This window comes from Cannabis sativa, chromosome 9 (assembly GCF_029168945.1).
Source record: "Cannabis sativa cultivar Pink pepper isolate KNU-18-1 chromosome 9, ASM2916894v1, whole genome shotgun sequence".
Classification (NCBI taxonomy): domain Eukaryota; kingdom Viridiplantae; phylum Streptophyta; class Magnoliopsida; order Rosales; family Cannabaceae; genus Cannabis; species Cannabis sativa.
Window position 1 is genome coordinate 35,614,125 of NC_083609.1, and position 16,004 is coordinate 35,630,128.

General features: G+C 33.8%; 1 protein-coding gene across 2 annotated transcripts; it reads right to left on the reverse strand.

Moving 5' to 3' along the window:
* Positions 1–5,935: 5,935 nt before the first annotated feature.
* On the reverse strand, positions 5,936–9,750 carry LOC115722083 (isocitrate dehydrogenase [NADP]). 2 transcript variants are annotated; one of them, XM_030651202.2, is made up of 16 exons: positions 9,486–9,750; positions 8,991–9,034; positions 8,778–8,887; positions 8,527–8,564; positions 8,308–8,385; positions 8,175–8,228; positions 7,996–8,097; positions 7,748–7,836; positions 7,536–7,639; positions 7,363–7,431; positions 7,168–7,283; positions 7,010–7,044; positions 6,700–6,842; positions 6,502–6,624; positions 6,333–6,422; positions 5,936–6,188 (listed from the first exon to the last, which is right to left on the reverse strand). In XM_030651202.2, exons 1-15 carry the CDS (start codon positions 9,532–9,534, stop codon positions 6,335–6,337), a joined length of 1,242 nt encoding a protein of 413 aa, XP_030507062.1. In that variant the 5' UTR covers positions 9,535–9,750; the 3' UTR covers positions 5,936–6,188; positions 6,333–6,334. The 2 variants fall into 2 exon arrangements, with proteins under 2 accessions (XP_030507062.1, XP_030507063.1); XM_030651203.2 differs by having other exon boundaries at positions 5,936–6,218; positions 9,486–9,736.
* Between the last annotated feature and the right edge of the window lie 6,254 nt (positions 9,751–16,004).

Sequence of the window (16,004 nt, forward strand, 5' to 3'; positions counted from 1 at the left end):
ATTTGACGAGTTGGGAGAGGGTTTGTCTTCCTAAAGCTTATGGGGGTCTTGGGTTTAAAGATGGTTCTAAATGGAATAAAGCTTCTCTTGCTAGATTCATTTGGGACTTAAAGAATAAGAAAGATTTGTTATGGGTCAAATGGATCAATTCGATCTATCTAAAAGGGAGAGAGTTTTGGTCTTATACCTTGAAGATGGATGCGAGTTGGTATTGGAGAAAACTTTGTCGATTGCAAAATGTATTTGAACAGGATGATCTGAATGTTGCTGGTTGTAGTGGAGTGTTTAAAGTTTTTAAACTTTACAACGTTTCGCTGCAACAAAATGTTGATCTTGCTGCTGGTGCTATTTCGTGCAGTTTGAATGTTTCAAAACATGCATTTCAGCTATGGCAAACTGCTCACTCAAGGCTGCTAACAAGGGACAAGTTAAGCAGGTTCAATATTCAGGTAGAACACTTGAATTGTGTGTTGTGTGAGGCTGAACCCGAGAGCCACAACCACCTTTTTTTCTACTGTAAACTGTCAAACCAGGTGGTTAATACAATCTTTCAATGGCTGGGTTTTGAAGGGTGGTCCAAAAATGTTGATAGTTGGAACATATGGTTGTGTAGTACGAGACCGAAGCTTTTGGACAGAATAAGAGTGATGTGTTGGCATCCACAATTTATCATCTTTGGAGGAATCGAAACAATTGTTTGTTTTCTCTTTACTCTAATTCTGTTAATAGTACAGTGAACAAAATTAAAAGTGATGTGAAATGTAGGTTATGCTTGATAAAAGAAAGAAAAAGGACAAGAGTGGAGGAAAACTTACTCCAAAGAATGATATGTAATTATTAGTTTGTTGTTTTTGTTGCTTCTCTTTGGAGAAGTTCATTTGGTTATATTGTGTTGAGTTGATTAATGAAGTTTCTTTCTTCTTTATAAAAAAAAATCAAATAAATTTGTTTGGAAAGAAAGAAGCAACTTTACCAAGTGAAAGATAAAATTTGAAAGGAGTTATGGAAAGGTTGAGTCATGTAAATGCAGTAAAGATAATAGATTCCCAAATCTCCCTCTACTGCTTATATAACCTGCACATAAGCTTATCAAAGTTAATCATTTTATCATTAGTAATTCTTGAAATGAGAAATTATAAGCAAAATGATCACGTTATTATTATTATTATTATTATTATTATTATTATTATTATTATTATTATTATTATTATTATTATTATTATTATTATTATTATTATTAAAAAAAAAGCATTTCATTATAAAAACAATCCAAATAAACACTTTAACTGGATTTTACAAATAAGTTGATGTGAGAACATTACAATGTAAAGAACACAAAAATTCACAATCAAACCCAAACAATAAATGTCTCCACACAAATACAAAAACAAATAAATCAAAATTACCCTGAAGAAGAAAAACACTCAAATAGATATTAAGTTACACTGTGAAGTTAAAATTATTGCTTGAAATACCAATTGTACTCACTGAGTTGCTTGACATTGATAACATTCAAGTGACATTCCACCATCTTGATCACCAGAGAGGAAATTAAACTGACTTCTCTTAGTTAACTTTGAATCGTCATTATATTTAACCAATTATTTTCAAATTAACTATATAGAACTGTAAGATCATATGCAATATACATTACATACATAGTGTTAAGAAAATATTAAAGCATCAGATCAGATTTAAGAAAATAGTAAATTAAAATTATATTATGTAAATAAGATCTAAGCAGTATGTGCAACCCACCTAGAATCGATTGTTTGATTGGGAATCGACTCATCTATCGATTAAATAAGATTGAAATCGACTCAACTATTTATTAATTAATATAAAATAAATTCAATTAAATAATATTGGGAAGAAGATATTAGATAACAACAACATCTTCTACATATATATGTGCATATCACTATATTCGGATTTGTACGCAAAAAAAAAATCTCAATATAATTACTATTAACTATATCAATTATTCAGATTGGTTAAAGGGTTTAATTTCAATTTGTTTGAAGTTAACGTGAGAGTTAACCTCTCTTATTTTTTAACTAGGGAACTAAGCCGCGCTTCGCGTGGTGTTGTCCAACTTTTATAATTTCTATGTATATATATTATATTAAATGATATAATTTAAAATATAACATTTTAACGTGTATATTATAAACAAATTAATAGTGTTGAAACTAAAAATATAATTTGCTATTTTAAAATATATATAAAAAAAAAAGTGAAGATTTTGTGACAAATATTATCGTTATAATTATTAAAAAAAATAAAATTTATTTTATGATTATTTTTTCGTATTTTTTATTTCATAAATTTATATTCTAATAAATAGTTGTAAATATTTTTACTAAATGAGTAAAAATATTAAAAATTATGATCATTTGTTATTTTCTAATTATTTTTAAATTTAAATAAAATAATTTTTAAATTCTTATTCTATCACCTTAATTTTCTTATTGATTCATTTAATTACTATAAGATATTATTATTAATTACTATAAAAAAAATTGATTATATATTCATTAATTTAATTATAATTAGATCTATTATATCATTATTTATACTTTATAGTTGTACATAATTTTTTTAGTAAGTATATCAAACGTCACTTAGAAAACAAATTTATAAAAAAATATGTAAAAGAAAAAAAATAATAAAGAATATAGAATTTTAAAATAATAGGATGTTGCGTTTAAAAAAAAATAATAAATAATAGGATGATGCCTCGCATTTTTCTGACCATATATTTTCGAACAAAAGTTAGTGTAAGAATACTTTATTTATAGTTTAGAAATATATTAATTATGTAGTTCTTAATCCATATATAGGATTTTTACAAATAATAATAATAATAAATTTTACTAAGAAGTCATATTTTTCAACATCTACAAATATATAAAATAAACTAAATTAACAAAAATTCTTTTAATAGTAAAAATGGATCAAAATATAGTAGGATGTCACCTAATTTTCTTTAGTGTTTTCTTTTATATTTATATACAGATATAGATGATTTATTTATTAAAAAATGATTTTTTTAATTTAAAATATTTTACAAAGATTAAAAAATGTAAAAATATGTGTAAATAAATAATATCTATTATTCACATATTTGATGAAATATATATAACTTAAAAGTTTAACATTCACAAAGTCTCATATCACAGAAGTATATATAAAAAAATATATATTTAAGGTGTCTTATTATTCTAATAAATATCATATATTAATAAATCATTATAGTTTTAACTATTTAAATAAAATTAAAATAAATAATTATAAGAGATTAATTTTTATATGAAAAACAAAATTAAATGATTTTTTTATAATTATTTATAACCTACATAGATAAAACCTAAATAGTTTTGAAACAATGTGGGACTTTTAGTTTGTTTGTGTGGTTTGGTTTTAAAATATGTTAGAAAATAAGAAAAATAGGAAGAAAAAATTATAAAATGACACAAACTCTTATTGTGCTTTGTTTTGTTAAAATAATTTATATATTTTCTGTCCATATTTGTTTTGAATAAAAGTTAGTGTAAGAATACTTTGTTTATAGTTTAGAAGTATATTAATTATGTAGTTCTTAATTCATGTGAGATTTTCACAAATAATAATAATAAAAAAAAATTACTAAGAAGTCATATTTCTCAATATCTATAAATATATAAAATAAATTAAATTTACTTAAATTCTTTTTATAGTAAAAATGGATTAAAATATTGTAGGATGCCACCTCATTTTCTTTAGTGTTTTCTTTTATATACATATTGATTTATTTGTTAAAAACTGATTTTTTTTTTTAATTTTAAATATTTTGCAAAGATTGAAAAATGTAAAAATATGTGTAAATAAATAATATCTATCATTTACATATTTGATGAAATATATATAACTTAAAAGTTTAACATTCATAATAGTCTCATATCAAAGAAGTATATATAAAAAAGATATATTTAAGGTGTCTTATTATACTAATAAATATCATTTATTAATATATTAATATAGTTTTAATTATTAAATAAAATTAAAATAAAGAATTATAAGAAAATAATTTTTATACGAAAAAATAATTAAATGATTTTTTTATAATTATTTTAAAATTAACAAAGATTGAAAATACAAAAATATATTCTGCATTCACTTTAAAAAAAATTACAATGGGCAAGATTAAGTTCACCAATCACCCACATAAAAAATAAATAAATATTTTTTATATAATTAAAAGATCTATTTTTATAATTATTTTAAACACAAATATTGAGAAGTACAAAAATATATTTTGTATTCTTTTCAGAAAAAAAAATAAAAAAATTGAGACTAATTAGGCAAAATAAAAACTTGAGTAAGAAATTAATCAATCACCCATAAAAAAAATAATATTTTTTAGATAAAGGAAAGTATTGTAATAAGAATATTATTTATAACCTACATAGATAAAACCTAAAGAGTTTTTAAACAATGTGGGACTTTTAGTTTGTTTGTGTGGTTTAGTTTTCAAACAAAATAAGAAAATAAGTTAGAAATTAGGAAAAATAGGAAGAAAATTTTATAAAATGACACATAAACTCTTCTTGTGCTTTCCTTTATATTATATATAGATATAATTTTTTTTTTAAAAAAAAAGTCACCCAATAATTTCTCATAAACCAAAAATTCTGTTATATAGTCACATTTTATATAGAATAGATATGGACTATTTCGCTCATCAATAATTATTTTTAAGAGGAACCCCATGTTAGCTTGAGGAGTTCTTCAGCTCTAAAGTTGGGGTGTGAAGACTAAAGTAGGAATGTGACTTAGTAAAGTTCACCAAGTAACTTGGGGCTCAAAAGTTGACCTTACTCAACAACTTTATTAGGTTGGGTGCTTGTTTTCACTCATTGAAGATTCTATCTACAAAAATGGATATAATTTTTAATAAAATTAACATTATTGTGTATGAGAAATCAAAAAAATGAGTATTATTATTGATCAATTATAACCTACTTTTTTATTATTTTAGAAGGAAAAGTGATTATTTTTGTGGCATCTTCACTAGTTGCCCCTCTTCTCAAAGGGCTTTGAGAAGAAGATGAATGTCAATGTGCTATTTTATTCTTTCTTCGGGATACTAATCTTCTTTTCTTTCGACAAGGATACCCTAGTTAGTTCAAATCATTTTACGAAAGTTTGACATTTTTAGTGGCACTACAAAGGTTAAGCAACCAGCAATCAAGGTACGTCGAAAGGGGTGAGTTTCAGTTAGGCAGCCAAGTGAGGTATAAAGAGAAGAGAGAAAAGGAGAATTAGAGTGAATAGGGAAACTTCAAAGTGGGGGTAGCCTAAAAAGGAAACTCGAAGAGCAGCATACATTGGTAATATTAATTAGCGGGGGATTATCTTGTTATTAGGGCCTCATTTAAACATAGAAACTCGAATCTCCTTTTCAATTTGAATATAGTTATTCACCATGTACAAGAATTCCCACTAGGCATCACGGCTGAAAGGTTAAAGCACTACTAGATGCACGCCAAAATAGTGTTTTTCCAATCTTCATACACATAAATTTACAAGTTATTCAAACATTAAAACTTAAAAAGCTGGATGTGCTTTTATTATTATTATTATTTAAAGAAAAAACAAAAAACAAAGTGCAAACTGATACCAAAATGATATTAATTTAGATACTATTTTTTTTCACTCAAAAAAAAATACTTTTTTTTTCGGCTAGAACAGATACCTAAAAAGTGTGTACTTATGTGAATCATAGGCATAGCCTAATAGTTTTGGGCTTCTTCTCGCAAAGTAGATCCCAAGTGCTAACTTATAAATGTTAATTAAACCAAAAATAGATTGATACTATATGATAATTACGAGACGAGAATTGTCAACATATAGTGTGAAATAATCTCGGCATTGTCGATAGTAAAGCATAAACTTAACTAATAATCACTTTTGCTCGATTAATAGAACAGTTAATAGTAAAAATGAGATTAAATTGAACCTGAACTGTCTTTGGGAACAACAATAACAAAGAAAAACCCCAATTCCCTCCACTGAATCATACAACCCAAAAACAACACATCACATTTCTCCCACAAGGGATCGAGAGGCCACTTTTCCATCATCATCCCTACTTTATTTCTTCTCAAAAATCCCAACTTTTAAAATGCCATCCACCATACCTGGCCCTGCAGCAAAAACTCACTTTATTCAGTGCCCTGAATATTCAAGAATGGAAAATGAGGCCTCGCCTAATTATTAGTCATTCTTCCTGACAGCAAATCAAATATAAAAATTGCAAAAGCGCATTAGTAAAATTATAATTAACATACAATTATGCCTTGCAAGAAAGTCTTGCTCTTAGTTCCTCCGATACTGCATCAATGAACTCCTCAGTATTCAGATAATGTTCCCTACTCAACCTGCACCATCATGTCCATACACATATCAAGCATTGGTCACGCAACTATCAGTGAATTTATTACATTTTATAATACATACTTAGATCCATGGATAATTAGGGCAAGATCCTTGGTCATCTTTCCAGATTCAACTGCTCCAATACAAGCAGCTTCCAGCTTCTCAGTGAAATCCAGAAGTCTCTCATTGTTATCCAGCTTAGCCCTGAGCAAAATTAAATTAGCTTTTATTCACGAATGTTTTAGCAAGTATGAACTAGGATAAACTTAATAAATATACCTGTGAGCAAGCCCTCGAGACCAAGCAAAGATAGAAGCAATGCTGTTTGTGCTAGTTTCACCTCCTTTTTGGTGAACCCTGTAATGCCTAGTAACTGTACCATGGGCTGCTTCTGCTTCTATGGTCTTTCCATCAGGACACACCTGAACCCAATTGTAACTAAGGTTAGCATCCAAACAAACCATTCACAACAACAACCAGTTCAACAGATATTTTAGTGAAAAAGAAAAAAGAAAAAAAAAACTATTCCCTTTCACAAGGGACCGATCCATGATAATTGATCAATTAAAAAGACGCTGGAAAAACATACCAATACAGATGTCATCAACCCAAGAGATCCGAACCCTGTGATCAAGAAAGCACTAGTTAGAGATTAAATAACTTGAATATGATTTAGAGATTCAAAAATATATTTTGTATTCGACACTTATATATTTGACAAACTTTTAATATTGTTCTTAGACGGACCTTGAGCTAAGAAATCGCTCTGTACATCTCCATCATAATTCTTGCATGCCCAAACATAACCGCCTTCACTCTTGAGTGCATAAGCCACCATATCATCAATGAGCCGATGTTCATACCTTTAAATTCAATCACAAAAGATTATAGCAGGTTGACCTAATAATGATCAGGGTAAATCAAATTTACGAAGACCCTCACCAGATTCCAGCAGCCTCAAACTTAGATTTCCAGCTGGCCTCGTAAACTTCTTGAAATATGTCCTTGAATCTTTATTAACAGTGTTAATAAATAAAAGATACAGATATCTTAAGAATGATTGTGAAAAGAAATCAGAATTTACAAATAACTAGCGGAAACACATGTTGCCATACCTCCCATCATATTTCTTAAGAATGGTGTTTTTGGTGCTCAGATAAAGAGGCCACTTCTTTTCATAGGCAGTGTTCATAGAAGCGTCAGCAAAAGCACGAATAGACTACAAACAACCATATAACATAAACAGTTATAAAAACAAATCATTAGGCTGTTTCCAGGAATCAAGAAAATTATTTGAAAAGCTCCTGAAGAAATTACATGAACAAACCTCATCAGTGTTGTACATAGCCAAAGCTACTCCTCCATCACCTTTGAAGTTATAAACCTCAAACTCTGTCTTCTCACCTTGTTCTGGCTCTGTAAGTACTTCTATTACTTAGTATACGGATAACAAGAGAGGGAGAGAGAGAGAGAGAGAGAGAGAGAGAGAGAGAGAGAGAGAGATGTTTCCCCCTACACTCAGTAAAGCTAACAGTTAATATATATATAATGATGTCAAATGTGAAAAAGCTTTACCAAACACCAACTTCAGTTTTCCAGCTCCCTTAATAACTGTGTCAGTTGCTCTGTATTGGTCACCGAAAGCATGCCTTCCAATACATATTGGCTTCGTCCATCCTGATATTAAGAACAATCAGCATACATATAGTCTAGGGGAGTTTGAAGGACACTAACAGAATGTCAAAGAAAAATACCTGGGACAAGACGAGGGAGGTTTTTGCAAAGGATTGGTTCCCTGAAAACAGTACCTGCAGAAAACACCAGATTTCAGTTGAATATGAACAAACCGAAAAGATAATGGAGTTTACAGTGACACTGTATACCAACCGTTCAATATGTTCCTAATGGTCCCATTTGGACTCCTCCACATGCTCTTCAAGCCAAATTCCGTCATACGAGCTTCATCTGTCAATCAGCAATTGTAGATTAAAGATATGCAAACGGATAAGTTAAATGAAAATACTACAGCATCATAAAAGGGAAAAGGTAGTTTAGGTGTTTAAAGGATGATTGAACATTCTCAAATTCCCAATACATACAGCCCACCTGGGGTAATTGTTGCACATTTGATTGCTACATTGTACCTAGGATTTTCAAAAATAAAAAATCAATAGTCAGAAGAATAAAAGTATAACATATGATACAAAATATGTTTAAAGAACAACATCAGTCGAAGATTATTAACAAGGAACTGACAAGAAAAGGTTTCAAATACTACAGGAAAAAATGAACAGAAAAGGTTAGGATAACAAGGAAACATTCTTGGACAATTAATCAGGGACATTAAAAACACTTACTTAAGGGTAGCCTCAGCACTCTCAACTGTAACTTTATCATCAGTTGCATCACGATTAGGAAGGCCAAGGTCAAAGTACTTGATGTCCAAATCGACAAATGGGAAAATAAGCTGAATTCAAAACCGACCAAAATTTTAATCCAGGAGTGAACATATTTCAAGCTCCTATTTACTATAATTTAGTAGAAAAAATTCCAAAAACAAATGTAAAGACCTTGTCCTTTATTGATTTCCAGAATATCCTTGTCATTTCATCTCCTGAAATAAAAAAGCAGACATAAATTCTTAGCACATAATGATCACATCAAGTTGTACCAACAGAAAAACCAACACGTCCGAAACTAGTTAATTCATTATTATTATTATTATTATTATTATTATTATTATTATTATTATTATTATTATTTTCAATTTAGTCCATGGCACTTTAAGATCGGAACGGAATCCATTAAAAAAATTACAGAAATTTTCAATAGAAGCAGTCAACTGCAAAAAGACATAGTACGGCACAAATAACTTGAGCCGAAAAGAGCAATCGGATCTAACGACATCAAAACGATATTGAAACATCCTTTCTTTCTCACTATTGGACGTTCAAAGGAAGCGAAACAATAGAGAATCGAGATGAATCAGAATAGATTCAGATCACGTGTGAGAACAGATCGGATCACAAAAAAGCAAAGAAAAACAAAAGATTGAAAAGTCTCACCGTCCATCTCAACGATGGGGTTAGCGACCTTGATCTTTTCAAACGCCATGATCAGAGTTGGAAAGGAGTTGAGGTTGGAGGAGAGTTGGAAATGCTGTTGAGTTGAAACACCAAATAAAAACGGAGGTAAGTAGAACACACAACAATGGGTTTGAAGGCTATTTTATAGTGAGAAGTAGTAGGTGTAGGCCCGCCCGCCCTAACGACACATCCCCACTTCTGTGTTTTTATTTTATGACAATTTTCTCCTCCCCTCATATTAGGCGAGGGAAGCGATAATATTTATGTGATGTTCTACAAATTTTTTGTTTTTTTTTTTTTTTTTTTTTTTTTTTTTTTGTGGGTAAATGGCAATAAAACTTCTAAAATTTTAATTTTGGTTTCAGTTAATCTTAAAATTTAAATTTGTGGGGCAAAATCTTTAATAATCATATTTTGTTAGCAATTTAACATTTTCGTCCATTTTAGGTGTTAAGTGTCATGTTGACTGGACACAATGTACACGTGACATAATTTTATTGGTCCACGTAAAAAATTATTTAAAAAAATTAATTTAAAATTAAAAAAATATATATAAATAAAAAATAAATTTTCTTTTTTTTTTCTTTCTTTTTTTCCTTTCTTTCTTTTTCTTTTTTTTTTCTTTTCATTCCGTTTATCTCGCTCTATCACTCTCTCTCTCTCTATCACTCTCTCGAACAGGTGAAGTGTTGGAATTTATTTTACCAGGATCTTAGATCTACTCACAAGTATGTTGTTTAACACCCTAAATATGAACTTTCTAAAACGATAAATAAACAAACATAAAGTTAAGAAAACCTTACATTGATGGCAGCGGAATAATGTCTCCTTCCACTCAGATCTCTAACCCTTGTATCCTTTCTGTCGCAGAGTATTATCAAGATCTGAGCCCGAATGTCCTTCTCTTTGGGTGTGATCCTTCACAGTCTTCCAATCTATGATTGAGGTACCACTTGCTGTGTGTGGGCACTACTCTATCACTAAGGGTCGAAATTTAGAAGAAGAAAAGAGAGAGGGCTTGGTTCGGCTATAGAAGAGAGAGGGAAGGCTCAATTTTTCTGAAAATAATTTTCTCACAGAAAAAGCATTGAAAACTTGTTATTTGACTGAGCCAACACTTTCTATTTATAGGCAACTACTAGGTTTAGGTTAGCAATTATTTGGCATTAAAATAATGAAAATATTAATTGGAAAAAGCTATCCAAGTGGCCGGCCATAGGTGTTAATGGGCCTTACTTGGATTTTGCAATTTTCACAATTTTTATTTCTATTTTCTCAAAAACGCCAATTTTCCAATTCTAACCATTTAAATGCCAAAACTAATTATTTAATAACTAAAATAGATTATTAAATAATATTGTCATTTAATTTAATTATTAATTAGACATATAAAGTCTATTAATTAATAAATAAACCTAGAATCTCTTTTCTTTACAATTTCGCCCCTGCTTAGTGAAAATTCACAAATCAAACATAGTCTAACTTTAGAATTATAATTGATTAATCACAAATCAAGTATTGAGTCTTACAAGCAGTATAGTCTCTACTAGAATGGGGACCATGGATCTATATGCTGAGCTTCCAATAAGTGAACCGAATTTACTAAGTGAATTCCTAATTATTAATTCTTCGTTGAATCCACTCTTAGAACTTAGAATTGCACTCTCAGACTTATATAGAGCATATTATATGTTCCACGATATAGATATGCTATCTCATTTAACCATTGTTATATTCTTATTGTGATCAAAGATCCTCTATATAGATGATTTACATCGAGATGGGATAATTTTACCGTTCTCACCCCTCAACGTATTTTGCCCCTTAAAACACTTAGCTACCTGTAAATGTTGTTTAGTGATCTAAGAATTAGTCACTTAAACAAGAGCTCATCCATTTACTTCTATTTAGCTAAGCTCGAAGGGAATCATCACTTGACTTCTATACACCAGTAGAAGCTATACATTCCATATTTATGTTCAGTACTCCCACTCAATCATACTATCATGTTCCCAAAATATACGTATCACCCTGACCCAAAAGTAGGCTTAACTAATAAATCAAAGAACATGAATAGTACTCCTAAGTTGAGCCTAAGCATATCAAGATTTAGATTCTTTTAATCTTAAGATCAACTACTGATATTGACTTGGAAAGATATGACGGTAAGTTTCTAATATCTTAACTAAGTTGCAATATCGGTCCAGTCCAATGTATACTCCATACATTCGAAACTAGTATACTTTACCAATGTCCTGGAAAGAACATAACACTTACTCCAAGTGTAAGTACACATCATCGCTGATTATCACATTAGTGTAAATCCAAAACACTGATGAAACAGGGACTTAGTCTTTTGATTCATATGATCACAATCACATTCCACTGTGTTGACGATACTGTAATTGTGAATAAACATATAATCTGGACTTAACAGATTTTATGTGTAAATGTAATAAACATATTAAACCATTAGCATGTAAAATTCATGCAAACATAAATCACTTCAAATTTCTTATATTGATAACTAATCAGATTGTAAAGGGTTTTATTTAGGGCACAAAACCCAACAAACTCCCACTTGCACTAACATAAAACAAACTGTGCAAATAAATCAATCTGATGTCTTGATCTTCAGATCAAGTGTAGTATATTTGACTCCACCCAAACTTCTGGAAACTAGTTCATAAATACATTTATGAAACATCCTTTACTATATGCTTTACTCATCAAGGGATACTGAAATCCTTACTGTTTTAAAGTACATCTGAATAAACAGAAGACATATCTCTCATATTTTAAAATATGAAATTGAGATAATACAGTGTAGACTTTTCTTCAGTAAAATAACTTTCTGGTAATTTCGAATTTACAAAGTTATAAATCTTCTCAGGTAGAGCTTGAATTATTATAGAACAATTCCTCCACCCCCAGAGTAACCACCATCTCAAGAATTCGAATGAGCTGGGGAAGATACAAGGATAACTAATATACAGTTCCCTAATATCTAACATATAGATCACTTTAATAAATCTTTCTTGAATATCTTCTAATGTTCTTTATTTGATTACATCTCAGATAGCTCCCACTCAATGGCAGATGTCTGGTTAAATAATACATTTAACCTCTTTATTGTTTGGAGAGTTATCTAGTTGTGACTTATTGTATTAGTTTGAAACTTTAAGTTTCTTTTAAGACTAAATCATCAACATAGCAGACTAGTATTTGAAGTGAAAATACTTGCTAGAGATTAAGTAATCAAAATTAAGATACAATAAAATGTTATGAGGATTGTTGCTCCAAAATTCGCCCAAAATACGTGGACCAGTCAAGAGGGGACACGTGGATCAGATAACTTGGAAAGATTTGCTAAGTCTTTTTATGCCACCAGGAAGCGCTATTAGCATGGGTCCCGGAGGAGACACCCGGAGTACAAGTTACTCCTGGAAGCTAGTATAGCGTGAAGGCCCTCCGGGATGTGTCAGGTCTCTCCCGAGAAATCAAGTCGCATTTAATGCTGCATGGGAGGAAGCGTGTTGGGACTGTAACACGCAATAAAGTCCGACTAAGGCACAACCCCCCGAACAGCAGCGCTACAGTAATGATCATTTAAGTCTAGCGACGGCTACTCTGCGAAGAGTCACGTCAATCATAAGACAAAAAGGACATTCTCCATAAAAACCCTACAGCACCTAGGGATTTGACCATGCATCACCCATGGTATATTCATCGGAAATGCCCAACTTTATGGATACTTACAAACACATGTGTAAGAACAATTCTAGGGATTACCCCACCAAAACACTATAAATACCCCCTCAAAGCTCATTTAATGGGGTCGGAGAATCTTGGTTGCAAAAGAGCAAGAAGAGAAAAAACTCACCAAGAACATTCTCTGTATTTAAGAGAAAAACATTCTCTCAAGTGTAGAATCTGTATTAAACACATCCATTAATAGCAGTGGCTCGTGGACTAAGGCTCATTAACGCCCCAACCACGTAAAAAGTCTTCATCTCACTTTCTTACAGCTCATTATTATAATTATATTTTAATAGTTGCCGAAAACCTCGGTCAACATTTTGGTGCTTTCATTGAGAGCTGAGGAAAGCTGCTTCACAACAAGCATTTAACTTCACGATAATGGTGGAGACAAGAGCTACACGTCACCCTCGCCCTCTAGAAGACGCTCAAGATCCCAATGAGGAAGATGTAGCCTCAAGGGCAGCAGAGGAGTCCGAGGAAGAAGAAGAAGGAGTAGTTCCCGATGAAAACCACGAGGAACACCTCGACGAGTATGCTTATGATGATGGAAGCTACCAAGAGCTGGTGCTCCTCAGACAAAAAGCTATCGATCATGAAGCTGAGATCGAAGCTCAGAAAGTGTAAAATCAAAAAATGCATGAAGTGATGCTAGCCATGCAGAAAGCCATGGAGGCAGCTGGTATTCACGTGCATCCCAAGGCGATGGCCGCTGGACTCGACGGAGAGCCAGCGACGTCTTCGCCTAATTCCCAGCAGCAAAGGCCTAGGGAACCTAGCCCTATAAGGCACCCTGCTGAGGAAAACCAAACAAAAAACCCTACTTCTGCCCCTGGTCGAAAGAAAAGGGCGCAGGATCCGCGAAAGGTCCGCTCGGATTTCCCTAAAGGGAAAGGTCCGCAGAGGGGCAAGCCCCAAAGAGGGAGTCTTGACCCTCAAGATCGAGGGGACCGGAAAAGCGTTTCCGTGCACCAGGAACCAGGGGGTAGAGGAAGAGGAGGACAGAGATGTCCACCCATTGATCTGAGAAATCAAATCAATGGGAATCAAGGTGACCTCCGGGATCACCTTGACCAAAAAAGATACAGACCCGTAGTCTCCTCGGGCACTGTAAACGAAGGGATTATGGCAGAGCTTGCCATACTTCGAAAAGATATTGCCCGAGTCTCCCGGAGGCAGAAGGGAGATGACCCCGACTCGGACAGTGAGGATCGGGAGCCTTGTGCCAAACATATCCTGGAGGCGGAGCTCCCTAAAAACTTCAAGATGCCCGAGATGGCGGCATATACTAGGAACTCCGACCCCAGTGATCACTTGTCACGATTCAACCGAGTCATGACAGTCATGCGGGTCAGCAATGACGCCAAATGCTTATGCTTCCCCCTCACTCTGAGCGGATCGGCAGAGGAATGGTTCAAGAAATTGGAACCAGGATCGGTGGGATGTTGGAACAAACTCCAAACCAACTTCCGGAGACAATTTGTCGCCGCCAGGAAGGTCAACTTGGAGGTTAGTGCCTTGACCAACATCAAGCAACTGCCCACCGAGACCTTGAAGAATTACATCAAGAGGTTCCGAGAGGAAGCCTCGAAGACCAAGAAGGTCGACGACGGACAACAGCTTGCGCTTCTCCAAGCAGAATCCGCACCGGGACTCCCTTCCGGAACGAATTACGGCAAGAAGGCGCCGCTAGCCTTCGGGACTTCAGAAGCGAGTCCAAAAATATATTAACCTCGAAGAAGCCCGGATCGTGGCTTACGGAGGCTATTATCCCACGGGATAGCGGGATACATGTCGTGAGTATCGCCCGTCCCGACCGCGACCCCTCCGATAAGTGGCATACGGTTTTCGCTACTCCCGGATACGACGGGGGCCAAGCTTTGCCCCCGCATCTTCCCATTACGGCAACCCGTCCGGGGTGAATGGACGGACTCCTTCACGGGCTGCCCCGACCGCTAGCTTACGTGCCCTACCCGGGGTCGCGAAGCAAAAGGTCTTCCAAGGGCGACACCGAACGGGAGAGAAGCGCCAAAAGAAGGGGTACACACCCCAATACACCCAAGACACGAGCTCACGGACTCTCGGGAACGTGTATATTTTGCCACAAGGCGAATACGCACTACGGAGACCCCGGCCCATTGTACAGAGACAGCTCCGGAGAGATCCGAGTAAAAGGTGCGAGTACCACAACGACATTGGCCACAGCACCAATGAGTGTAAAAATCTCAAAGATGAGATTGAGAATCTGATCCGTTTGGGCCACCTCTATGAGTGGATCAAAAATAGGTTGCCCCACCTTAACCCGGGGCAGGTGGCAGGGGGTATGCCTTCGGGAACACCAGGGGGTACAGCAGGAGTATTGCCTCCAGCTGCTCCCGCAGTGACACCCAAGCATATACCGGACTACCGCCCCGCCTAATGGACGGGTAGCCATGATCTCCGGAGGTCCCCATATCGGAGGAAACACTCGAAAGGAGCGAAAGAGATATGCCGAGGCCGCAAGACACAGTGAGGTGTGGGAGGTCACTCAACTCCCAGCTCAAAGGCCTCGGCTAATGGACCAACCCATAACGTTCACGGAAGAAGACGCCAAGACGGTACGTTTTCCTCATCACGACCCGCTGGTCATAGAGACCCCCATCGCAAATAAAGTGGTGGCTAGGGTCCTGATTGACAACGGAAGTTCCGTGAACTTGCTCTTCAAAGAAGCCTTCACTGCGATAGGGTTGACCGACCGGG